Below are 26,977 nucleotides of genomic sequence, written 5' to 3'. Positions count from 1 at the left end.
GGTTTCCAAAGCGAATTTTTCTGTTTCATTAGAATTCTGTCGTCGATTTCGTCCCTTAAAGTGCCTGAAGACATTAATCTATTCCCTGCAAAAATGTATCCCTGGTTTCCAGACCCTGACGAGACACTAAGTGTCCTTCAAGCTTTGGAGTACACTGTTGAACAGGGTGGTATCGAATGGTGAGCGTTTGTACAATCTTAAGAAAACATTAACATTTATAAATAGCGAATTAAATAATTACACATTTTATTTCTATGGTATTTTAGGTTTGACCATATATTGAATAATAATTTCCCGGAAAATGAATCGGACGAAGATGCGCTGAAGTATCACATCAAAGTGATTCAACTTGTTAGAGCAGATTTACAAAATGCTATTGATAATTACGATAAGCTGTTTATCAAGTGAGAATTAAAAATCTTTTCGACAGAATTTAAGCATGATGTTGAATATTGTTTGAAATTAATTTCATTGTAATTTCAGACGAATTAATTTTCCTTATGCAAGATGTCTGTATATGATGTACGAGAAGAGGATCAGTGATATATGTATGATTGTTATAGAAGATGTCTGCGGCAGGTTGAAGAGAATTGAAATTGAAAACGCCGATGTGGAATTAAATCTGGGAACGACCTTATTCGAACTGTATCTTGCGTTGCAGAGATACGTTATGTAAGTCGTTATGTACTCTGTATATAATTTTTAGCTGCCAATATTCTAATATTCAGAAGTAACTAAAAAATATAATCTTTTTAGCCTTGGTCAAGTGCTATGCGCCGAAGGACAGCTGGAAGGGATGAAAGTACAGACTTACTACAACTGGTTTAGAGCTGGTGTGGCACATTGGCTCGATATAGCGGTGTACAAGGCCCTGAAACGAATAGACAGAGCCGTGGAGTTTGACACGTTGCAAGCAGTCGATAACACCGTTCAGTACAGCTCAAGTGCCGTGGATACATTAACGATATTCTACCAAATCAAAGTCTTTTGGACACAACTTGCATGGCCGGACACGGAAGGCTCCTACACTTTCATTGCCAAAATTATAGACGTAAGTCCATAAAGAACGACTTTTTGATCGAAAAATTTTCGAATATTTATTTCTTATTTTGCTACATGCGTGTATATCTTAAGATCCAGATATAATTCAAAATCCATATTAAATTGTACTGGCAGTCCTAGCTCTAATTTTTTAATGTTACCTATATTCGTGAGAAGTGATTCAAACTTCCTCTTTCTTATTACGAAATAAAAATTTCATGATAATTCTACTATGGAAAATACATTTGATACCTATATACGTAATATACCATAGACCTGCAGACTCATTTCTCAGAAAAGTCCTCAACTGTACGAGTTAATTGTATCTTAGTATAGCTATTAATGAAAGAAAAGTACAAACTTTGAAAATATTTCTATTTCCTGAAAAATATATCGCATTACATATTTTTAGGATATCTGCAAATGTTCTATCGCATACGCAGATAAAATGGCGAAGAAAGCGGAATTGACCACGGAATTGGAACAGTTGTCAGAAAGTAGCGTGTACGAAAGGAAGTTTTCTGTATCAACGGCGTGGTGTTTCGCGATCAATAATATCGATTACATTAGAACGTCAATTGCGCCATTAGCCAATGATCTAGGACTTCAGAACATCGTGGATGAGCTAGCGGAAAAGAAAACCCAAGAAGACGCAGACAGATGTAAACAGACGCTTCAGCTGATCATCGATAATGCCACTGACACTGTTAAAAACAAGATTATAGAACTTTTACAAGTCGTCGCGGATAAGATGTCGCCTGCCATGAACAGGTAACTATAGCAAACTTTTCACATTTTGTGTAATCCCAATTATCGAAACTTATAGGATAAACGGTTCATAGATTCGGTAATTTTTCTCCCTGTCTATTATTTTACGTTCCATACATATTTTACGTCCATAGTTCACGTTCACATATAAATGGATTTAATTAAAAAAATTTAACTAAAATTTCGTTCCATTAAATGAGGTTCTACTATATTTAATTTCTCATTAATTGTTACCTTTATAATTTGGATAAAGGTATCTAATGGAGGGGGCAGAGTTGATAGACACGACCAGCAATACCATGGATCGACTTCTACAATATCTTGATAGTAACTTATCGACGTTGCACGATCATCTTAATGAAGACAATTTTGAGAGGATCTTGCATGTTATTTGGGACACGTTATCGGAAAGCTTATATCAATTAGTACATAATAACCTAGAGGTACTAGAAACTATTCTTCGTCATTCTTTTATTATTTTCTCCAATTATTTTTCCCTCTTTAAACAATCTTACTCTTATATAAATGGCAAGAAAATGCGTTTTAGTAATTTGCGTATCGAAAAAGTATGAAAGCTGAAAATCTTTGCATTACAGAGAAGAAGGCCACCATCGTTTTATTCGAACCTCCATCGCACTCTGCATACTCTCATTCGATATTTTAACGTCGGAGCTGACGAGACAGCGAACGTGAAAGTTCTGGAAAAGATCGAACACCTTCTGGAGCTCCACGGCCTGGAGACAGCTGAGCTGATACATCGTTACCATCAGGAACGAATAAAGGAACAGAACGAGTTGGAAGAATCCGAGTACGGACAGATCACCGTGAAGGCGCAGTTCGTGGATAATTCGTTAAACATTCAGATATTGAACGCGAGGAAATTACGACCGGTCGACAGTAACGGTAAGAGAAGAAAAATTGACATTATTTTCTAAAGAACATTTGAATTCGAAATTACAATTTAAGGCATGAATGCTAAAAATAAGATCTTAGGCTAGACATAGTTTATTATACACCTTTTAATTTCTACGTGTGGTTCTGATGAAACGAAAAGTGCGATTATCTTTGGAATTCATAGAATACGAAAGAGTTTGATTTGAAACTTAAATATTGTTTCTACTGGACGACGTCTTTTTGATAACCAAATATTTTAGCAAATCAATTGTCGCATATGTATCATATAGAATGTATAAAAATATTGAATGATTTATTCGTAGAAAAGTTAATGCTATAGATAATTGTTACCGATGATATATTCATTATCTATAGACGGAATACATAGAAAACTATAATGTGCATTTAAAAATTACAAAGCAAACGTAATTAATTCATGAAAAATTCTTTACTGTAATATTTATAACTTGTTATCTACAAAATTAACTGTACATAGGTCAAGTACCTTTTATTTCTTTATTTAGTTAGAAAAAGAAATTTATTAAGAGAATTTCTTTCAGAAATTTGACAAAACCGTTTAATTAAAAAATGATAATCGCATCAGTTTTTTTATGAGCCTCACTCAATACGTTATACTGAACCATCAAAGAGAAGCAGAATTGCACACGTCGATATACAAAACGCAAAGCTCCATCATCAACGTAAATTGAACTTAGATTTTCATTTTGTAGCTCGTTAACGTTTGCTTGTTTCACTGTAAATCGGTTACGGGAATGAGCGGGTGGTTCGCGACAAAGAGAATGATCTTTTCTTTCGATTTTGTAGGCGATTTGGTAGGCAAGGTGTCTACTCTCAAGCACAAGCTTCATACAAAATCTAAACAAAGACTGAAAGAAGGGAAGACAAGTATGTAAATCGTGGATGTCAGATAAAGAAATAAAAAAAAAGACACGCTCTTCCTCATCACTGTTAAAATTAGAATCTCTCATGCCTGCCCTCGCGACAATTAGACTTCCAGATTTGCATGAACACGGCTGACCAAACTGTTATATTACATTTTCTGTTACTATGTATTTGTAGCTAGAGAATGTACGAGTATTTTAGCATATCGAATAATTTCCCTATGTTAGAAACATGGAATTGATCACGAGTGATGCAAACTTCTATAAGGTTCCAAACATAACAAATAATATAAAAGTTATTTAATGAATGCTTAACCGTTGTAAAATGTGTGTTCTTTCGTTTGTTATGTCATATTAAATTGCTGCATAAATTCTGTGTATGTTCATCAGAGTAGATTTACAAATTCCATTTACGACAATTATCCGCGTAAATGTTACCTTATATCTTTATTTCATAAATACTATCTTATAAATACGAAACACCATTCTCATAAAATGATTTTATCGTAAATTGTCTATTTGAAACTGTTTTTCTTGTCAACTTGTCTTCTTATCTTCAGAAACCGATATTACTTTGTCATCAACCTAATAAAAATCCTTCTGAGTAGATGATTATTGACGGATTTGAATGGACTAGTGAGAATAGTTTATGTCGATTTACATAGCGACATTATATTTATTATGACATTGATAGCGTGTTTATATGAACGAAACGACGGAGAAAATTTATGCAGCGACTTAATATATTAAATGTTGTTGACATTGTGGAACCTCATAGACAAACGACCTATCAAGAATACAGACAGTCACCTTTCATCGTGCATGAGCCTATATCGGGGTCTTTCTGGTGTTTCGAAAGAACAGCTTGAAAATACTGTTCTGTCTATCTTCCAGGTAGTTGCGATTCATATGTGAAGGTGAAGCTACTTCCGGAGGAAAAGTTCGCCGACGTAAAATTGCCTAAAACGCATGTGCAAAAGGAAAACCTCTATCCGCTGTACGACGAAATTTTCAACATGTGAGTAATAGTCAACCTTTCTTTTTCGATAGAGAATAGATCATTGGAAACGTTACAAATATTATATGTAAATATTATATTATATCTATTCATAATAGATGTATGTATAATACGTAGAAATATTAAGAGAATTGAATACACAAACAAGATATAGATTGTGGATGAAAATATTATATAAACAGAGAAGAATTGATTCTCTATGCAAAAATAAATCAAAACTATAAAGTTAAATTTCTTCATCCGTAGCTTATTTTTCAAGAATATCGATTTTGAGAATCTTACTTACATAGATGATATACAGTTTGTCGAAAGACAGGAAAAAGATCAAACGTTCTAATATCAATCTGACATTTTGGTAATACAATATGTAAGTACGTTTGTAAATGAAAAGTAAACTTTGGATAGAGAAATTTTAATTTTTATATATTTTACTTCCTTTTCCATAACAGACCACCTTTCGCCTAATTTTATAACATTTCAAAAACACCATATTATTATTCTCCAAAATGTTATTCATTTCCAAAATTTCCGATTTAACCAATATAAATACTTTCAGACCTCTAACAAGCGAACAAAGAGCCACAGAAAACGCAATCGTAGTTTTCGAACTAAAGGACAAAGATTTTCTTCGATCGAGATTCATGGCAGAGGCTTTCCTACCATTCAGCGAAATTCCTGAAACGGGACCAGATCGAGGAATTGAGTCTCTCGACCAAATTCACTTGAATCTTTCACGTCCTACAAGGAAAAGTAGGTTTTCTTTGCTTTTCCTCTAATCATAACTAACTAATTGCCTTTATCTAATCTACTTTTATCTCTTACATTTTGATTGTTGTTCTATGTTCAGGTACGGACGTAATTCAAGCGTTAGAACACAGAAAGGGAGACAATCAGGCGACAGAGTTCTTATCGAAGCTCAGTTCTAAGGCTGAACGAAAATAATCGTTATCACTCGTAGGAAAAGCGATTGAAATTATTTTCTATGTCATACGACAACGAAGCAACGTTCCGAATATCGAACTGATGCTACTAAATGAATAAAAATGAAGGAATTGTTAATTTTACGAGATACGTAATCTAACTTAATACGTGAATCGTTAAATTGTTTTATTACTAAAGTTTAAGACAATTTTACATCGTCACTATTTTTGTAATTAATTTATCTCAAGCCATTTCACAAGAAAACTCGATACGTAACAAGCATTTCTAAAAATCTTCAACATCAGACATATAAAGTTACTTAAAGGATTTTTGTTATTTTAAATATTACGTTAACAGCTACAAATTTTGTAATTTACTAAAATCAATATTTCTAATTGTTCATGAGCCGATGCGTTGATCATTTTATCATATAAAATTAAATAAATTAGCTAGTCCATGAGGAACAGAATGCAAAGAAATAATGAACTATTTTTATAAAGTTTTCATAAGTATAGGTACGCTGTTTTTAACAGCTAATACCCATTTCTAGGCTGTGTATCGCTTCGAATATCAAACGTCAAATGTATTTTCCTTCGCGAGACACGAAACGTCGCATTTCAAGATTAGGAAAACTGTAAGGCTGAGTAAGTACTACTTACGAGCAATATTGCTATTTACCATTAAGTCCAAAATACACGTAATTGCAATAAATACGAATCAAAAAAGTTTCTGGCAAGAAAACTATCGAATAAGAAAAAATCAAAATGATGTTTGTAACATACGTGTAGATAGAATTGCTACTATGAATCGAACGCATATAGTATGTTTTATACGATGTTGTTTACGATGTATGTATAACGAAAGTATATGTTTTATCTAGTATTATTATCTTTGTCGAATCGATTAATTCAGAAGGAAATCGCGGTCGAGAAATTTGTTATCGAGAGATTCTGAGTACTCTTTGTTTATCAAACTATGCTTCATGATATTCCGCAGAATATCACGAAGTTTACAAAATATTATATAAAATGAAACTTTTTCAACATTTTTTATTATGCGTTATTCAAATTGGGGGAAATTAATTATGTTATTAGTTCAGGAAGTTATTTTATTCGCGGAATAGACAAAGAGTAATCATAATACTATTGTTTTAAATATTATCTATATTTGTACGCGAAGCAACTCAAAGTTACGAAATGTAATGAACGTTGAATAAATTATTAAAACATATTAACACGAACATTGTTATTTTCGTGAGGGCTGCTTAAAAATTCTATAATATCCGATTAATTTCTCGAATTGTAACAAGTTATTATTAAATTCATCTGTTATTTACGAAAGGAATTCCACGCTGTGCGCGTGGTTAATGTTTTCTCGTTCCTCGTTCCTGTCTACGTGGAATGCGTTTTGCTTAAAATTACATGCATTTTATTCAGTTTGCGTGCTCGGCAACGCAGTTGGAATCGATTATTCTCTTGAATTCCGTTCGCAGAAATGTTAAAATTTCATTTGTTGCACTACAGAAGCCTACTATATCATCCGCTGCTCATACAGATCTCAACAAAGATCCCCGATATAAAATACGTTCATCCCAATTTTTTAGAAATATTCTCCAGTTCCTTATGTATTATAATATATATATATAGTTCGTATTCTAATTAAAAATATTTATTTTCTTTGTATCAATGTATTTAAGTTTCGTTAAAATAAAATTTTTCACGTTCTTTTCTATTTTAGTTTGTAATGGATAGATTATAACGAAGGATTTATTTGTGTTTATCAATTCATTTAAATAATAGATTTGATCAAAATGATTTATTTTATTTCGCTCATTATCTTCGAGTCTTTCAAAATACAAAATTTCATGTTCTTTCTAAAAAATTTTATTTGATAATGAATAGGTTGTCGTTATCATAGAAGATACATATATTTCTGTTTATCAATCGAGTTAAGTGATAGGTTTATTTAAAATCATGATACGATTGTGTGTCTATTGTGAATAGATTGATTGCGGTTTTCTTTTCAGTACACAATTCAATTTTTATCTTACCACTTCGCGATCACGTTACCGATACTGATGTTCAGGAAATAGGCTAGTACCACAATGCGTCATTATCGAAGACTGGAAGAGGGAGCTGAAATATCGAAAACGAACTTTACTCGAGATTATACCGTTTTTTGTTACGTTAATCTTAATTTTATCTTGTATAACTTTTCTTTCAAACATATCACATGGAGAATTTATTTTATGATAAAATGATTTTAATGAAAAACCTTAAATGTTAACTAAATATTCCTTATGTATTCAATGGTTATATATATATAATATCTGAAATTTTAAATGATTCTTTAATATTTTTTAATAAATACATACAAATTCTGTAAACACAACATTATCAAAAAATATAGATAAAGCAGCTTATTTATTGTCCTGTCACAATAGAGAAATCTTTTAAGAGTAATAAATATTTCAGAAACACAAAAGGAATTCCTGCGATTGAGAAAAGAATTAAGAATTAAATGATGAAGTTTATCATGATGAATGAAGTTTATCATAATGCTATAAACACGTCAATATTTTCGAACTTTAGAAAATCGTAAGGTACAGGATGTGACGGAAAAGATATTTAAGCAAATGCTCGATATTGAGAAACAGAATTCAATAATGTAGATTGCCTGAGAAAAGATTACAAATGTGATATATTGCGCTAGCGCAATGTAGACGGTTAATGGGTCAAATGACAAGATTTAACGATCATGAATAAATGTATGACTTCCCTTAGTGATAACTAACCCAGTGTTATTTTTCCAAACAAGAATCATGTTGAAAACCCAATATTGCGTGGCAAATGCGTGTAACTCGGATTACTTAATTGACTCTATTTCGTAACACGTTATCTCGTTATCATGGCCCTTTGCGTTGATGATTCAGTGGCGTGCAGAAAGTCATCTAGGTAACTCTTACAGCTACAAGTGCACGCAATGCGAACTAATATTGCAATTTTCTATTATAGCTCCATTTCCCCTTCTCCTTTTTATCTTTTCTATACATATGTATCACAGAAAACGAAAAGAGAAAAAAAAGAAGATGCGAAGGCTATAGGGGAGGACGATGATAGGTCATACACCTTCATCTTTTAATGTACATAATTTTAAAATTCAATACACTATGTGTATGTATATCTATCTCAATGAGTTTCACATTATCCAAACTATATTTTCATTTATCCTAGGATTAAATATCTGCTTTTGTTATCCGTCTATTCTTGAGCATATTAAAATTATCGATAGTAGTCTTGCCAAGTGACATAAAAATTAGAAAATCGACAGACTTATCGTGTCTTTCGCGTGTGATCTTTAGACGTATAATATGTAAAGGTTCCTTTCCAATCGAAATGTTACAGAAAATGGATACGACAACTTTATTAATAGGATACTCTGCAAAAAATATATAACGAGGAATATGCTCGGAGGATCGGGTACACGTTAATAGAAGTAAAATGAGGTTTGCCTTTTGGCGTATTAATTAAAATACGCAAACAAAGGTTCCCCTTAATGATCACGTCGATAGCATAGACACTGTGCCTCATTCGAACTGCGACGCTGGACCCCAGTAATTGCATATAATGAAATCTATGGCATCGTTTTAAAGAAAGATCGGAAAAACTGTTTAAAATTCAAATGAATGCGGCCCGCCGCGGACAATGCAAACAGAGCGCAATAACCGGCGCTCACTTTTCGATCGAGTTTCGGAAGTTTTATGCGCGAAGCAACGATGGCTCTCCGCTTTAATTGCCTTACAATTGATTTCATATTACTCCGATTGAGTTTGCTCCGTGCCGGTACTACGATTACGTTCCAAAAGGACCATCCCTCAAAAGTTACAAAATTAGATATCATTCGGTTTTGTGATCAAGCAAATTGTGCGAATAATAAAATCTTCAGAGAAAAGAAGGAAGCTTGCGGGATTATTTTACGTACGTATGTGTATATATAGGCAAAGTACGTATGAGTATACACTGAATAAAATTTGAATGCATCACAATATGGAAGTACATGTCACATCATTGTACCTTGTTTTGTGCACTTTGTATTTTTAAACAAAAATCAAACGATAACTGTCTAAATTTAGCAATTGGAAAAATTACAAATAATGTAGTTTAGTACAGACATGATCAGTAATCACGAATCGGAAGGAAATTCCCTCCTATTGTTGTAATAATCTACAGTTGCAATGTAGATAAGATATCTTCAAGAGAATAATGAAAAGTTATGAAATTTATCCTTGAGACCAGATATCGATAGATTTTTATTTAATCCAGTAACTACAAAATGATATAAAGGAAAAACCTAGTAAAATGAAGGATTTCAAAGGAGTAACGTAATAATTTAGGATCAAATCTTAAAAAATCTCAAAGAAAATATCTTAACGTCGGCAAGGGTTTGAAACAATTTTAGAAAATAATATGTAATAAATAATAAAATATTTTTAAACATGGAAAGATCTAATATCTGAAGAATTTACGGAAAATGAAGAAAAATTGTCCTAGAAAACAATAAATTATATTATTTGGTATTAAATACTATTAGGATAAAAATATTTTTAATATTTCAAAGCATAAAATGACGTAATAAATAGCTTTAGATTTCCTCCTAATATTTTTATTCTGACATTAAGGTAATGTACAGATCTGTGAATCTGTGAACACAATCACAAACAAACATAAAAGGATAAAACTGCGCCGTTATATAAGAGATACGAGGTACACACTTTACATAAATATCATTATTAATAACTCAAGACGAAACTCCGCGCCACGTTAACTTTCCGCCCCTGTCCATGACTCGACGATGCACCGGATACTTTCTTGTCTCGATGTTTATTAAAATTTTCGGTGCACCGTCGGAGACGAAGGACCCTTTTTGTCATGCATAACCTCACCCGTGGCTCAAAGGGAAGCTTCTAAAAACGAAGATCGTGTGCCTGTGCAGAAAAAAAAGGAGAAAAGAAGGAAAAAAACGGGTTGCCACTTTCGCGGAGGAGCCGCCTCCTGTAACGGAATGCGAAGTTTCGTCGCGACAGAGTGTCCTTAAACGAAACTTTTCGGTCGCCGGAGATAACCTCGGATTATTACGCGGAACTTTTCGGCGTAGACAGCCAGAGGAATATCTCTGGCGATATATATTCATGCATACAGTGTTTTTTCTAGAAATCACGTTGCTACCCGCTTGCAATCATTTTGACCACTTGAAATTCCTCGAAAATATTGACACGAATTATGTTCGGTCATATCGTGAACGATATTGAAGGAGTGTTTTGTCAGGTGTTCAGAGAGATCGTTAGAACGATATACACAGGACATGATTTGGAATGCACTACCGCTTTTATCTGGTCGTTAGTCATCAATTTTTTCTCGTAATTGACAGTCGGTAGCCGCTGGACTCGCGTGTAACGGATCCAGTTATATCAAGTAGCTTTTCACGCGATCAATTGGAAATCTTGTATACATTCGAGTCGGATCTTGATTTAGTTTACAGTACATACATAGGCTACTGAAAATGACGTTGTTCGCATTTGATAAGGATTTTATCGGCTCTAATCACTTTTGCGTTTTTTCAACCCCGTTCGATCGAGGAACTTCGCGACGAACGAAGCGATAGGAGATCGCTGTTTTTACCGGTGCATGATGAAACGGAGATATACATGTATATCGAGTTCCTTGCCACGACATTTTTCTACCCGGTACACGATACGGCGCAGATAAGTCGTATGCTCGGCTACCTTCAGATCTGATACGCGAAACAATAATAAAGTATGTCAGGAACGTCACGGTGCAATCTTCCACGATAAATAATCTCTCGGAGAAACGACGATGAATCGCTGAGTAAAATTTGCATGGCGGATACGCGGTGTTCCGAGGAATAAGAAAATTCTCTGAACAGAGTATATTTCTCGTTGGATCTCCGTTATTTACACACGTTTTGTTTGCCACACACCGATATTGCATAACAGTGTGTACGGACGTAGATGCAGTAGTACAAATATGAGACAATTAAGGAGCTCGAGACGTGCAGATAAACTCGTAATTACAGTGACGAAGAAACGCGATAGCCATAGAACGGTCGCTTCCACTGGATGTCTGTTTTCGCTATTAGCTAGGGACAATTTAACGACGTTAAACAGAACTTTAGATAACGTTCCTTTTTTGATGGATTACATTGTATAAACCTGTTTGCATCATTTTTTATCCATGTTATTTCAGTGCCAGGGAAATGAACAAAGTTCTTGATTTGATATCAACCATCCGAGATACTTCATAATTCAATGAATTCGTCTCTGTATTAGATAAGTACTATGTCCATCAAAGCAATAGAGACAGCGAGTTTGTAAAATAAAATGTATAATGTGATAAAAATGAATATTTGATGTCAAGTAGGTACTCGTAAATGAGGGAAATATCCTTAAAGAGGAATTTAAATATCCTGTTATTTTAGTAAAAATATTTAGTTTTCACGCTAGAAATAGCAACCTTTTTCTCATTGGTATTTTTGGTTTATTTTATTAATAACGATTAATCTTCCTTTCAACTTTATTAATATTTTATTACTGTTTACTCTAATACTGGAAATATCGAAGCTTTCCCTTTAAAAACACGAGAAAGATGCTCGTCTTTAAAGCCGAAGACATTCGAATTATTCTACTTATTACAAGATATAACAACATTTACCCATTAATTAATAAACCTAAATAACCTAACTGGTCTTTACAGGATTAGATAAAATATCCAAAAATGCTGGAATTTGTAACTCTGTATTTCCTGAAATGTTTAAAGAATAAGACACGATGGTTCTTTTTCACAGGTAAGTCGTATTAGTGAAAGTTTACGAGTCACAAACTACCAGTACTAACAAACTCTCTTGTATAACAATACGTCAGGATAATTAACAGACTAAGATAAATTTAGAAATCAAAGTTTATAAATTACAAATTATCTAATTATCCTATTCGACACAGAATTGTAAAATCATAAAACAGGAGACTGAACCTAATCTACAACTTGTGACTTATTAATTTACTAATATTATCGATTGCTAAAGTATTGTTCCAAAAGTAAATCGTTCGAAGCATATTTCCCTGCGAATATCCAAATTTCGAAGAAGTCCATGGCTGTTTGGACCAGGATACCTAACCTACAAAAATCAGCGGAAGTCAGTCCATCTATCCGCGTCGGAAAACACTGGTACAGAGAAACGAGTGGTCGCAAATCAAACTGAATGCCGCGCACAGTGAGCGACCAATTTTTTAGCTGTATCCAGGAAAGTATCTAACTCGGTCGCCTCTTCCTGCGGCGAACGCCATTTTATTGGCAACGTGGAACGTGTTTGTGACACGTTTCACGGAACCGTCGCGTCGTGACACACGCGAACTGAAGTCTTTGTAAGGTGTTTGTGTGCGTGTTTGCATACGTATCCGCCAATGTGTATGTATATGTGATATACTATATACGTGTGTATGCGAGCGCATAATAGCGACACGGCAGCGTTCTACAGACAATACGTAATTACCGGGAATGTCGATCGATACGAGGCGGCTATGTAAACTGACCAATGATGACTGTTGACCGATAACAATCGTTTCGAAACGTGCAATCTAAAACGACTTTAAAGCAGCGGGACACCGGCTATTTACGACGATGCGGCAACCGCCGGTTACATCCTCTCTCTTTTCTCCCTTTTCCCTGCCCTTTGCCATATCCTCCTCGTCTTCATCCTATTTTTTCTTCTCTCTTCTCTCACTCGCTCTCCCCTTTTTTTTTGTTGTTTTTGTAATTTCATCGTATCACGTCATGCAATTTTGAGCCTTGTAATTACACACGCAACACGTATGCATAATGTTTGCTCGTGGAAAAAGAGATTCAACGGGCGCGACGAGAAAAATGAGTAGTTGTTTGGCCAATTTACCGTTGTTTAACTGCGACGTTGCGCTGTCGCGTGAATAGAAAAAAAACGACGCAGAGATGTACGCAAGAGCTGTGCTATTATCGGCACCTGTGTGGAGCGCCATTTCTGTGAAAACAATTGTCGAAAAACAACGCTCCACGGTGCAGAGACGATTTCACGTTTAAGCGCTTGGAGATTTGTAATAATATAAAAAGTTTCAGGAATCTTTTAAGCGATTAATTTATAAACCCCTCTATGTTAAGTAAAATTCATTCTTTTCCTCCGTGAACATGTACAATGTACAGATACGATAAATGCACCCGATATCGCCTAGTCATGATATAAAATGAAAAAACTATTGATGCAACTTGGTGAAAGATCATTATGTATAGTATAGAAACGAAACCCGACAAGAAGTACTAAAGACACAAGTACAAAAAGATTTTACTCCGTACGTTCCTTTTTTTTTTTTTTTTTTTTCGTTTTTTAGTATCGGGTGAATCGAATCCGGCCAGTAATGAAACACGCTACGAAGTCCAGGTTCCAATGCAACGCGTGTTGATACGTTCAATGAAAAACTTTTAATCTGACGCTCTTAGTGCGCAGTTTCGCTGCCGAAATGAAAGGATTCCCGGCGACAAAGAGAGATCCGAAGCCTATTGGAGCGTCAGTTATTATTTTCATTGAGAGGTACGCGCGAATCGAGAACCGGATTTTAATCCGGCGTGACAGTGACGAGACGCTGACACGAAGATCCGCACGAACAATTCGTGGACTCACACCCCTAAGCAGCTCATTCAACAGCCCTTGGAATTAGCATAAGCGTCATCGTGGTCCGTACCACGCCACCGTAAATGAAGGTACATGATATATTGAATTGTTCGGAAAGTTCATTTTCGTCGCTGGATTTATTTTATTCTATTCTCTGTATTCGTCGCGTACTTTTACAAAAAAATTACTGGCCAAATGCAGGTTTCGATTGGACATCTATATAACAATCAGAGAAAATATCTGGTATTGATCAACAGAAAGATTCTCGTTTTTCAAAAAGAAAGGAGGATGTTACATATTTCAATAAGAAGTTTATATAAGATGCTTGATATTTGTTAAGAATTTACTGATGAATAAAATAACATCTTCAAATTTTGGCTATATTTCACTATGAACTTTCCAAAAAATTCTTCTTTGACGCAATCATAAAAATAGAGAACATTTGACCGAGTCAAGCGATTCAAGTAGATAAGGGCGTTATTCAACAGACATATGCTGTACCTAAATGCTAAAATCACCTGAAAATCAACTAATTATTATACCTACGACTTTTTCGTCATTGTAGTAAAATGTAAGTAAAAGTGCACATATAGAAATTGTTTAATAATATACAAATCCTTCAAGGATAATAATAAGATATATTAAATATCGATTATACAGGTGGAACAGATGTTTTCTTTAATTCTTAGCTATTTTTTCTTTAATGTGATTGATGATTAAAAAGCGGGTAAAATGAGTTAAAAACATTACTTTCTAACATTTACCTTGGTATATACTGTTATTTATGCCCTTTTGTGATAGGTGAACTTATAGAAGTAAAATTGGGAATTTAACATTACTCATGTTTCATACGTAATAAAATTTATTTACTTTACAACGTTAAGAACCTTACACAGTTAATGTTGAGAAATTTACAAAAACAATTTTTCGTTCCTAAGAGGCTCAATTGACGATCAGACAAAGTTTTATAAATGATACTGGTTCGTCAAATTCGAACTTGAATGAATCGACATTTTATATGCACCAAACTAATAATATTATGCATAAAACTTTCGTTCGTTACGTACGTAGTGTAATAATACTTTTGCTACATCGATATTTTATTTTTTTCTTCTTCAGTTTTCGTTGTTTTTCCTTTCTTGGTGGAGTAGGCTGAGTGTTCACGGAACACTTGCATCGTCGAAGCGGTGGAAAATGTAATCGATTGGAGGTAAAATTGTTTAGGGCGTGTTATTTTATCCTTGCTCTTTTCTTTCCTTTAAATAAATACAAACCACACAGGAGAGAAAGAAAAAATGACATATTTTCCATATCGCGGACGAAGAAAGCTTTGTCTGGAATCACCAAAGGCTGACCGCAATTTGCGGCTTGTAGCCTCAAAGGATTAATAATAATTAGCCGATCTACGATTATAGCTTAATCGTCCTTTTATAACAGCCAATCGCCTCGTATTATTTTTCTTTTTTTCCTTTATCCTCTCATATCGAATCGACGTTTTCGCCCCAGTTTTCCGAACAGACCTTTTACTTTACATAATGCTTTGACCAATATATGTCATGCAGAAGAAAATAGGAACAAAATGGGAGAGAATATAGGAGCAGAATTTTGTATTGTCTTCGAAGGAAACATTAGCTTCCATTATGTACTTTACTATAAATATATCACTTGAAATTATTGTGCAATTTTACAGTTCAAGAGTTTCAATTCTATTCCAGTCTAATTATATGCCAATCGTTATTGCACATCGAGCATCTAATGATCTAACAATCGAACGATTAACCATTTTAATCACAAAACATCTACATATATAGGTATAACACAATTATTTATCTTCTCAACATATTCAACATTACATAAATTACCTAAGAAATGTACCTTACAGATTGACTTTCGAACTGTAGGGACAATATGTACTCCCTTCACAGGATCATTCTATCAACCTCCCACTCAATTTCCAAAACAACCTACTACATCGAGGTCTCTCAACTTCATTCAATATACTTCAAACAAAAAGTAAAAAAAGAGAGATCCCTCGTCCCAAGGGATATCCCGTCACATTCACCCTAAAAAGCAGACAAATACCCTATCAAAAACTATTCCGTGACAAACAATAAGGCGCCGCGTGAAGGTAAGAAGAAAATCCGACAATCCAGGCTGGAAGAGTGAAGTATAAAAAGCGGGCGAGCGTCGGATGTGCGAGCAATTACCATCAATACATACGAGGATGTTGTACCTGAGCGGTCGATCCAGATGGTGGCAAAACGAGGCTTAAGCCGCCGCCCGCTTGCCATGGCACGCAGCAACATTGGCAACACCCCCGTGCGACCGTAATTTCGACTTAACGTCGATTTATCGCGCGACCACGAGCCGGTCAGAAACGCGACACGCGTCTTTTTTTGTTGTCCAGTGCCGTAATAGTGTCGAAGGTGCGCCGGTCACGTTCGTTATATCAATGCCCAGTCGTTTCTCAGTTCTTCGACTCGTTCTTTTCTCCATCGTCGTCCCTTTTCTTCGTCTTCCTCGAATCGTCAAAGCCGCGAAGGAACGGTTCGTGACAAGTATCGGCGGAACAGGATCGACGTCGAGCTCCTTTTTCTAGCGTCTTCTCCACCGAGACAGCCAGAGGCCAGTTCGCTCGCGAAGGGCAATCCGCTTCTTCCACCTTGGCTTCCTCCTTTCTTCGTGGAACAAGGCCGTCGCAGGAAGTGGATCTTTTTCGTCTAAGACGCAAGAACTCGTAGAGAGAAATCGTCCCGTCCTGAATGATGGTGCTAAGTGGAACACGAGATAGTTCGCGTTTATGGCGGGATGAAAAGTATTCTTGCCCCGCGGTGATTCGCTTTGTGACGAAACGCGATTTTGCATGCTTTTGTGGACGCGGAAGCTGACGGAAGTAGATGCTCGGAAGAGTTTAAGTGACCCATTCTAGAAAATTTGACAGTCGCTATGCTAGACGTTGCTATGCTAGATAGATTTGTACCCTTTTAAAGGCATTGATATCTACTGCTAGTTTGGAGTACTTTAAACGTTTTGGTCGCTGAAAGCTTGTTCTTTATTGTAGTAGAGTATCCAAAAACAAAAAAAGATGAAAATTATCAAAAGTGACAGTTCTGAGATTATTTTCATGAAACATCTTCCATTGTGGAAACTTTGGTAGTGGAAATTGTATATTTGGTGGAATGCTACGTAAATTTCGCATCCTTACAAAAAAATTCTTTCGAAATACAAAACATATTTTTCACGTTATAAAATGAAGTATTGAAGAACAGAAATAACGACAACAATTTTACGGGAGAATAAAATTCTTATATTAAAGTAATAATCTTCTGTCTCTAGAAAATATTTTAAGAATAAATTTTTGCATTGCAAAACTATGTTTTAAATTTCCGATGAAAGTTCAATCGAGGAAAGTGTTTAAGAGTGTAAAAATCTCAAAAGACGGGTATTTTAAACACGTCAATATTTTGATATTTCTCGGAGGAAATACCGTTTCGGATTTCGTTAGTTTTGCTAATAAATGGAAACGTTGCTTCGTTGTACATACGTGATGTTACGACACGAAGATTTGATTACGTACGCCGCGCCGTTGCGTACGATCAATGGAACGGGTCGTAAATGAAAGCACGGAGTGGCGGAGTGCTTCGACGTGAAAGTAACTCGACCTTTGCGGTCCGACCAGTCTCCGTTATCTTCGTGTAACGAAGTCGAATCTCATTTTTGCCTTAAAGCGTTTCAAGTAATACCTTTTTGTCAAAGAGAATCGTTTAAGATCCAAGGAATTGGCACAAAATCTCGAAATATTTAAAGCAATTTGAACTTCAACTACCAGAGCTCTTTCTTTCCGCAAAGAAACCTGTATTTTCAAACGCTCAATATTAATTTCTTCCAAAAAGTATTAACTTCAATTTTGATAACTTCTATTAACATTTAGGAATTGATAGGTGTGGTATGAAATAAAGTAGAATAGTTCAATATTATTTATAACAATTGTCAGACGTAATTGTTCTGATAAGATAAAGTACTAATAAATGCTTGTAACAGTTACTAGATATAATTGCCTTTATCAGTTAAAGCTACTAAAAGTTCAACTTGTTCATTCTCGATGATACGTACGTGCGATAATACGCTTCAACAAATTATCAATTAACAAAACGATAAATGTAATTGTTTCCAATATAACTGGTTTTAAAATGTTACTAGAATTGTAAAATATTACGTCTTCGTTACGAAAACATTAGAATAGATGTGTTTCTATCATTAATAGTTAAATTAATAAAAAAGAATTTTTCTAGCCAGTCTCAAAAAAATTCAGCCCTAAAAGTGTTAGAAGGTAAAGATTGCAGAGTAAGTTCAAACTATGAAGTCTTGATTGACTTTTGGCAAAATACCTAGGATGTAGAATCGAGTAATGGGGTGGAATCAGCAGGAGCAAATGTACAAGATACTATTTCTAATGGCTTCCCTTCCCATTCCATACCTTCTCTTCCTTTTGTTTGCCATCCTTTTTCTTTACTTTCTTCATTTGCTCCTCTTCCTGCCTCCTCTTTATTTTCTTCCTTTCCGCTCCACTTTTCCTCTCCCTTCTTCTCTTCTATTCGCTTCTTTCCCTTGTTTATTTCATTTCTTCTCTTCTCTTTCTTTTATTCATTTTTAAATTCCCTCTTCTGTACAATCATCTCTCCCTTCCTTCGCAATTTAACACTACGGACGTAGATGTAACGTGCATTTCTTTTACATATAGCTAATATTAATCGTTTGTGGGAGTACATCGTCGGAACGATGCTGAATGATTATGATATCTCGAGTTGTACACAGCCCCTCCCGTTTGATCCTCAGAAAGCGTGATAATTGGCACACAAAGAAGCACATTAATGCGCATAAAATGGGAGCAGGGAACGGTGAGTTGCATTATCTCCGCCACCGCAAGTAAATAGCAAGAAAGTCCTTTGATCGTACGTACAAAATAGCACGCCTTTACCATGACGGCGCGAACTTCTGTTACCACGAGCACCAAGCGAAATTAAATCGTCCCTGTGACGTCTGCCGCTTTGAACCAAACGGAACGCAAACTTTTTCGTTCCTGAACAGAGGGAAAAATACATAGGCCAGCGAAAGATGTTGAAAGAATGGCTTTCTCTTTGTTGCTTCACTCGATTATGTGATTATACTAATGTTTCGATCCACTTTTATTCGTGAGAATAAAAGGGCGTTTTCACAAATTCATATAGCCACATGCAGTTGAAAATTCTCATCTGTTATTTAATAATAGCTTGTTTACCTGTTCCAAATAAAAGAGGAAAACAACATACGCCACAATTCATTCCACGATTTTTCCAAAGATATCAGATAAGGCGTTATAACCGCTAGAAAATTCGAAATGATTACAAAATTATTGACTAAAATTTATTTTTTAAGATATATACAATAATATAGGAGAATTAATTATTTCATATACATGAAGAAGATTTTATAGAATGGTTGCTAGAAACATACAGAAGGTTCTTATTTTCTTTAAACGAAGTGACCTAGTAAGTTTTTTTAGTCAACTAGTGTTTCTATTGAGCTTAATAAGACTTGAGATTTTTTTTGCCTTACATAATTACAGAGTTACGACAGAGAATGCTCTTCTCAAAGGAAACTTCGACAAAATCTCAGGAAATATTTAAAATAAATTAAAAGATCTAAATAATCTATCAGCTGAAAATCATTTGGATAATTTATTTTACTATATGTTTTAAATAAATAAAGCCACATACTATCACTCTTTTCATTAAAAAGTATTGCAAGTAGAGTCGATGTCACGATTCCATTTAAAAAACGACAGAAATTGCGAGTTTCGTTGGAAGACTTGTTTCTATCGCATGATCGGAGAAATATGAATGCGTACACGAGAGTAAACGGAGAATCATCGATTATTTAGTGAATGCCGCGGCGAGCATAGTTTCAACCGTAGCCGGTACCGGGTTGATAAAGTACGATCGTTAAATTCGAGTCCCAGAAAAGTGGCCTCTCTCGTGGCAAACGCGGCGTAAGCGTCGTTAAAGCATAGTTGACGTTCCTCTTAAAATTAATAGTACGTATCGTTAAAACCGGTATGCGAAGAAACGGAGCGCGCTTCGAAATTTTACGACACGGCCCGCGCCTTCTAAAAGCTTATTGCGGAACGATACGGTTTTGGGCCTTGGGCGATGCGAAACGTACGCTTTCAGAACGATCCCGCCGGAAGAAATTCGCGAGTGGAATTTTCTATTGCTCTAATGGTACCTGCTATTTGCTAGAATTAAAGTTGGAGTTAAAATAAATGTTTAGTATCCCAGGTGATTTCTGGTGTTAAATTCCGGTGAACTTTGAAATATCGTTTCACGCAATATAAGATGTGTTCATACATAGAATAACACGAACGACTAGAAATACATCAATATAGAAACAATTTAATTTTATACAAGAAATATTCTGACAACTACGTAGATCAATGAATCGGCTGACGAACTTTTTTATCTATTTCAGTATAACAGCGGAAATTTTATTATTTATTTAGTCAGAATATAAATAGTAGATACCTGAGTATATCGAACCAAGAAAATTGTCTACTCTTCTGTCAACTAGAATTCCTATTTCTTAATCCTTCAATCACCATATATTTTCATGCGAACACCTTAATCATTTTAAACACAAAAGAAGCGAAGAATGGATCTCTTTCTCTCTCGAAGTTGAGCAAGTAGATCGATTCTTTCCGCCCCACGTAAGTCGTTCGAAGAACAGAGAAACGCAGGTGAAGGGAAACTAGTTTCTGATCCGCTGCTGCCGTTCCAGAACGAGATTCCCGGTCTGGTGGTCGGCGAATGAACAACGACTTCCGGTGTCGCCTCTTCTTCGCTATAAAGGGGTACTCGAGGCGGGTAACCGCGGAACACAAGAAGCAAGGTGCGCTCCGATAAGGAGCGACTGTACAGAAGGCGTCGCGGTGGTTGTGTTGGAAAAACAAGTTAATCGTAACTCGTTTAGGGAGTTGGTTCGCGGAGGAACAATTCCTCCTCCGCGCTGAATGCATTAAACGGCGTCCAAGTCTGAATCTAATCCGAGAGTCAGTGTTTCGGCGATCTGGCGGATGGGGTGGGTCGGTCGCGAAGTTTTATCACGGTTAAAGTGGCGGCCACGGCGGAGGTATTAGTCGCTTTCGAGCGGCAGATAACTGTAACGAGGAGCTCGTTAAGAACTCACTTAAATCCCACTTGCCGGAAACAAGCCGAGTTCGAGTGTGTTTCAAAATTGCGCCGCGAGCGCTGAATATCGTCTCGGGCTACTTTACGACCTGTTGAAACAAAAAGTCGATGCCGATTCTGTCAATTACGAATCCGGTGCGAGTGTGCAATCCGTTACGTATTGCAAAAAGTGTATATTGCGAGTAGAGAAGAACGCACAAACAATCTTTTGATTCTCCAGAAGACGATATAAAATCTTTAAGTATATTTTTAAAAAAACATCAAATGATCTTATAAGATTTAACGACACAACTTTGATGATCATCCGTTGAAAGTAATCAATATAATATAAAATCAATGTAATCGACGATAATATAAATTCGACGATTTCCTGTGATTTGCAAATCTTTCCCTAGTGACACTACTTTGATGATCTTTTATTCAGCTACAAATCGCATTATACCATAACCAAACGTTATGACCTTTTCATAAAGCTCGTGTGAGCTTTAAACGATTGATATGTAACTTTAGATACCAATGTTATGACTTTAAACTTCGATATCATGACCTTAATGTAGAATGTCAATATCATGACCTTGATGGTATTGTCATCGTAATGTAGTAATATTGTACAACACTCATCCCCTTTTAGTGAGACGAGAATGTTTAAAAGTAATCATGAGATGAGATTTTACATTACACGATGATACTGTAACTCAAAAGTAACCTTGTAATTCATTTTACATTGCTGGCTGAATTATTAAACTCGTGCCTGATGCGCGTGGTAATCGAAGCGGGCATCCATTCATTTGATAATTTGGCCAAATACGAATTCGCTGCTGAAACGTAGTTAACGCTGACGCGAGTCTATGACGCGCTTTTAATTGCATACGAGTACGAATCGTGATCAAAGCAAGTGACGGGCGCGGACTATGGTCGGCGCTTAACATTAACGAGGGATGAAGAGAAAGAGAAAGAGAAAGACAGAGAGAGAGAGAGAGAAGCTGCTCTGTTTAAACCCTTTGAAGGAAAAGTCAAACAGGAAAAACCGCAGAAAGTTCTCATCGGGAATTGCAAGACTTTTCTGCCGTGTTTAAATGCGAGAAGAAAGTCTGTTTCCGGAAGCTCGTTCCTATGCAAAACTGAATTGCCGTTGTTGTCCAGCCAAGCGCCGCCAGCAAACTCGACGTAATCCTGGCTACGCGGCGAATTTGAAATATACTTTTACGAGGAAGCGTGTCTGTATTTAACGAGGCCTTAATGCTACTACTATCGACAAACCACCAACAGCCAAGTTGGAGCGTGGCGAAATTTCAAGGGCGACTTCCTCCCTTGAACCGTTCTCTCTGCGACACTGCTCTATTTACACAAGACACCAACGGCCCATTCCCCACAAGCTGATTCCTCCGCTGGAATCTTCACCATCGGTACAATTAAATCGTAGTAATGGACCGAGAAGTAGCTTCTTTATTCTAATAAACGTTTTACGTTGGGAATTCGGTTTAACGCCGTCGTTTCGTGCTCAAGTAAACTCAAATTCCGTCGAACGGTATGATACTTACGATGAAACGCTCGGAACTGTTGCACCGGAAATTAATACCGTCACCTATGATTTTGTAGTTTTAGTAGAGGATATATGGGCTATAAAACGCACGTATAATCTTTTAATTTCCGGCCTAACAGTCCCCCTAAATCTAATGATCGAAAAGAGTCAGCTTTGAATTCAATTTGAGGTTTAAATAGTTCACAGAATGGGAGTTCACCATGTGGATTTCAAATATGTGGATTTAATCGATGAAAGTTCGGTTAATTCAACAATAAGTAGTTAAAATTCCATTCGTTCAACCAAACGTAGTTCTACGGTATGAGAAACATATGTAATATTGTATCGTGAAAGTTTATGCATTTATGAGAATGCACAGGATGTATATATTATGTAAAAATATACAAAATATCTAAAATTAAATGTTTTTTTATACTTGCGAAAGTTTGTCTACACCTTATTAAGACCTATTTTTGTTTAAGTAAAAAATGTGTAACTGTGTATGACATAAAAGACAAAGCAATAATAAAACATCTCGTAGTCGCCTGATCATAAAAAGAACTAACTTTGTAATAAAACGTAGCATTCTATTTTATTAAAAATTTCCTTTTTATAGAATATTTTCGTTATTGACGTGTTTACTTACGGATCGACATTGAATTTAAATCGAAGTAAGACTAAATTAAAAATACCACAATTACTAAATCCAAAATAGTATCAACAGGAATTCGTCCGTATAATAATATCTTAATACGTATAATTTGGACCTGTTCGATTTAACGGCGAGTAAACGGACGCGCGTTAGAACCGAGGGAAATTTTTGTCGGTCACGATGATCGCTATCGGTGTCATAACGCGTAGCAATATCGGCGGGTAACAACGACCTAGTCGGGCCGCATTCAGCATGGCCTTTTACGAGTATTTTCTTAACATTATGCAAAATGATTCCCAGCGGAATTACCAAAGGCACTCGGATAATTCACGGGAGCGCGCCTCCGGGGGTACCGACTGGATTCCGTGTTGTGCACGAATGGAAAGTCGTTTCGGGGAATAATTCGCGTCACTCGGGGCGACCGAGCTACGGATACTAGGACCTTGTGTCCCGATGTATACCAAGAGGGCGGCCTGAAAAAAAGCATTATGTGAAACCCCCTGTGGAATTACTAGGGAAAGACGGAGGGAGCGAAAATAAGAACAGAGACGGCGAGATACCGGCAGAGGGGTGATGGACGCGGAAGATCGTAAGTACATGCGGCTATAGGTCGTAATAAACGAACACGAAGTCGATATGAAGGGAACTTTCTTTCGACGCTCATGTTTTTCGGTCGTCGTCGTCGTTCGTATCCTGTTACGTCTGCAAAGGAAGTTGCGTAAAAGTTACGTAACGTTACATGGGTTGGTTCACTGCAAAGAGATTCCGCGGAGATTTAAGGTGGCGTGGACGTAGATACGCATGGTGTTATATTATGAGGCCGTGTGTTTTTCGTTATCGAATAAGCGAATATTTATCGACGCTTGCATTTTATGACTGTTTATATTGTATGCATTTTACTCCGGACGGTAAACTGACAGGCGACCGTTGAAAACAGAAATATTTTGCCCCTCGTGTATTTCGAATAAACACACCGGCGTTTTTTAAGTAATATTTATCGAGGAAAATACATCAAGTACCGTATACAGGTGTATTGAGGAGCACCGCGGTTTTTGCAATTACCGAAATGAGGATAAGGATGATAAATACACGGTAAAATGACGATTTTTGAGTCGTGTAATTATTATTTGTGATGTACGAGGGATCGTTGAAGTAGATTTATAATGTATTGTCACGACGTTGGTTAAATAAAAGCTGAAAATCTGACGATGTTAATATTGAAAAATTTCATGATGTCAGATTTTGAAAAATGCAATTTGGTGCTTTTTCTATATATGTATATACTCTGCCGGTTATAAATATTTGATACAGTTATTCCTTACAGTTATTTGAAAAGTCTAACAAATTTTACTTTATTTATTATTTTACGTTATAAAATACGTATGTTGCAAATGAAACAACAGATTTATAACAAAATATGTAACTCGAAAATACAAGCAGTGAAAAACATTCAATTTGTACGAAACATCAACAAATTACTTTAGCACTATTAAATTAATATTATTATTTTTCAATAAATTCAATGAAATTTTATACGTCATAGATCATAAATTACCAGTACTGATAAATTTTTTTGTATGATAGTAACAAATAAATTTTTATAAACAAATTTCACAAACCACAGATCATTTTATTATTCTATTCGTCGTAAGATTACAAAAATACATACAGTACTCATTATCAATATTTAAATCGTGAAACTAAATAACACTATTTACATTCCATTTCTGTAGTTGTATTTATAAAAATACGTATAAATTTGCACAAACATCATAGTCTAATTATAAAGGGAAAGTCTATAATTTGCCATTTGTAACTTGTCAATTTACTGATATTATTAGTTGGTGAATTATTGTGCAAAAAGGTGCAGGTTAACAGTGTAAATATTTTATCCTTCTCCACTTCTATGTATAATATATAGATACCTCGTAAAAATTTCCTAACCTTCCTTCGGATATAACAACGCATTAATTTGTTAACCAAATTTATCAATAAGGAAAATAAGGCTCAAAAATCAGAATCAAATGTCATTTTTACAATTTACAGTTTACTTCATCGAAAAACATATGTTTGGAACTGTGTCACTGTCGCGAAAACTTTGTACATTTAACAAATTTTCTGAATTAGACATTAAATAAATATAACTAACTGTAACTCCTTTTAATTCATAAATAAATATGCCAACTACGTCGAAGCGAAGAAATCGAATATGCGATAGTTAAGGGGTATCTAAGGGAATGCTCAAGAGGAATTTCGGTGGGTGAAGACGTCAAAGAAGATAGTCTAGCAAGTAGTATTGATAATAGAGTTCTGTTACGTTTCGTTTCCCACCGAACTTTCTCCTTGATATTCTAATGCCTCCCCCGACTTCCTTCAACCCTCACATATTCACCGTTCAACTCTCAATGTACTTTCCCATATATATCCATTTATAGATTAAAATGAGTCACCCCTACGCATGCAAAACTATAAATCTCCTGTCTACTATATTGCGCGTTCCTTTGTAGAGTAATGAATTCATGTAACATATCAGTTGTAAAAGTGGTGCGAAATACCTTCATATTTTCCTTGAGAAGCTTCTTTATTACATGCATTTGTTTGAATTTTTTCATTCTGATAAGCATTTGTAAAGGTTAGGACTTTATGATAACCATTCAAATCAATCTTAAACAGCGTTGTACCAAATAAAAGTTCCAGTCAGGTTAAGTTTCATAATTTTCATATTACGCAATTTTGTTCTTATCTGCATATGATAACGATAAACGACGAAAAAAATGCATGTTGCAAAGACTATTTTCATTTATCGATTGCATATGATAAATAAAATAATATAGATATGACACACGCATACTAAAAAAAAGATGAACCAACTTACAGTATCCATGTGCAATAGTTACAGTTTTTCCTTGATACGTATTCTAGTTACAATTTCTTCTTCACACGCATTCTTTAGTTACAGTTTCTTTTTCACACGCACTTTAGTTTCAGCTTCTTTTTACACACACTTTCTTACGATTCACATTTAAATAAGGTTACATTCAGAATAAAAAACAAACTGCACTTAGAGCAAATGTAAGGGCAGACCTAAACTGCCCCCTGGCGGCGTTCGCGCAAACTACTGCGCATTCTTTTAGCGCATTACATACATACATATTTGTCACCATGTCAGCTTATGTAAAAATGGCGCGAAGGAATGTCGAAAGTGTCGAAGTGTTGCAAATCGCAAGAAATATACACGGATCTTAGCACGCGACAGCGAAGAGTTTATGCACGCCGGAGGTTGCATCTAAGAAGCAACAACTTTACATCCGTGAAAATGCAGAT

The 26,977-nt window shown here is 35.5% G+C and overlaps 1 protein-coding gene across 11 annotated transcripts in view; it reads left to right on the top strand.

The window, feature by feature from the left end:
- The window catches only part of LOC122570433 (protein unc-13 homolog 4B), a 38,803-nt gene extending 32,029 nt beyond the window's left edge, over positions 1-6,774 (top strand). For 10 of the 11 annotated variants that reach the window (XM_043732740.1, XM_043732736.1, XM_043732730.1 and 7 more), the window contains 11 exons: positions 33-179; positions 267-404; positions 484-672; positions 757-1,051; positions 1,454-1,812; positions 2,063-2,252; positions 2,406-2,712; positions 3,529-3,609; positions 4,500-4,623; positions 5,180-5,373; positions 5,471-6,774. In XM_043732740.1, the coding sequence (XP_043588675.1) occupies positions 33-179; positions 267-404; positions 484-672; positions 757-1,051; positions 1,454-1,812; positions 2,063-2,252; positions 2,406-2,712; positions 3,529-3,609; positions 4,500-4,623; positions 5,180-5,373; positions 5,471-5,565 (2,119 nt within the window). In that variant the 3' untranslated portion in view covers positions 5,566-6,774. The remainder of the gene's footprint in view (positions 1-32; positions 180-266; positions 405-483; positions 673-756; positions 1,052-1,453; positions 1,813-2,062; positions 2,253-2,405; positions 2,713-3,528; positions 3,610-4,499; positions 4,624-5,179; positions 5,374-5,470) is intronic. The other variant, XM_043732731.1, reaches the window with a different exon arrangement.
- Positions 6,775-26,977: the final 20,203 nt, after the last annotated feature.

The sequence above is a fragment of the Bombus pyrosoma genome, linkage group LG8, assembly GCF_014825855.1.
Source record: "Bombus pyrosoma isolate SC7728 linkage group LG8, ASM1482585v1, whole genome shotgun sequence".
In the NCBI taxonomy this organism is placed as follows: Eukaryota; Metazoa; Arthropoda; class Insecta; order Hymenoptera; family Apidae; genus Bombus; species Bombus pyrosoma.
The sequence above is the reverse complement of the archived record's forward strand: the minus strand, read 5'-3'. Positions and strand labels throughout refer to the sequence as shown.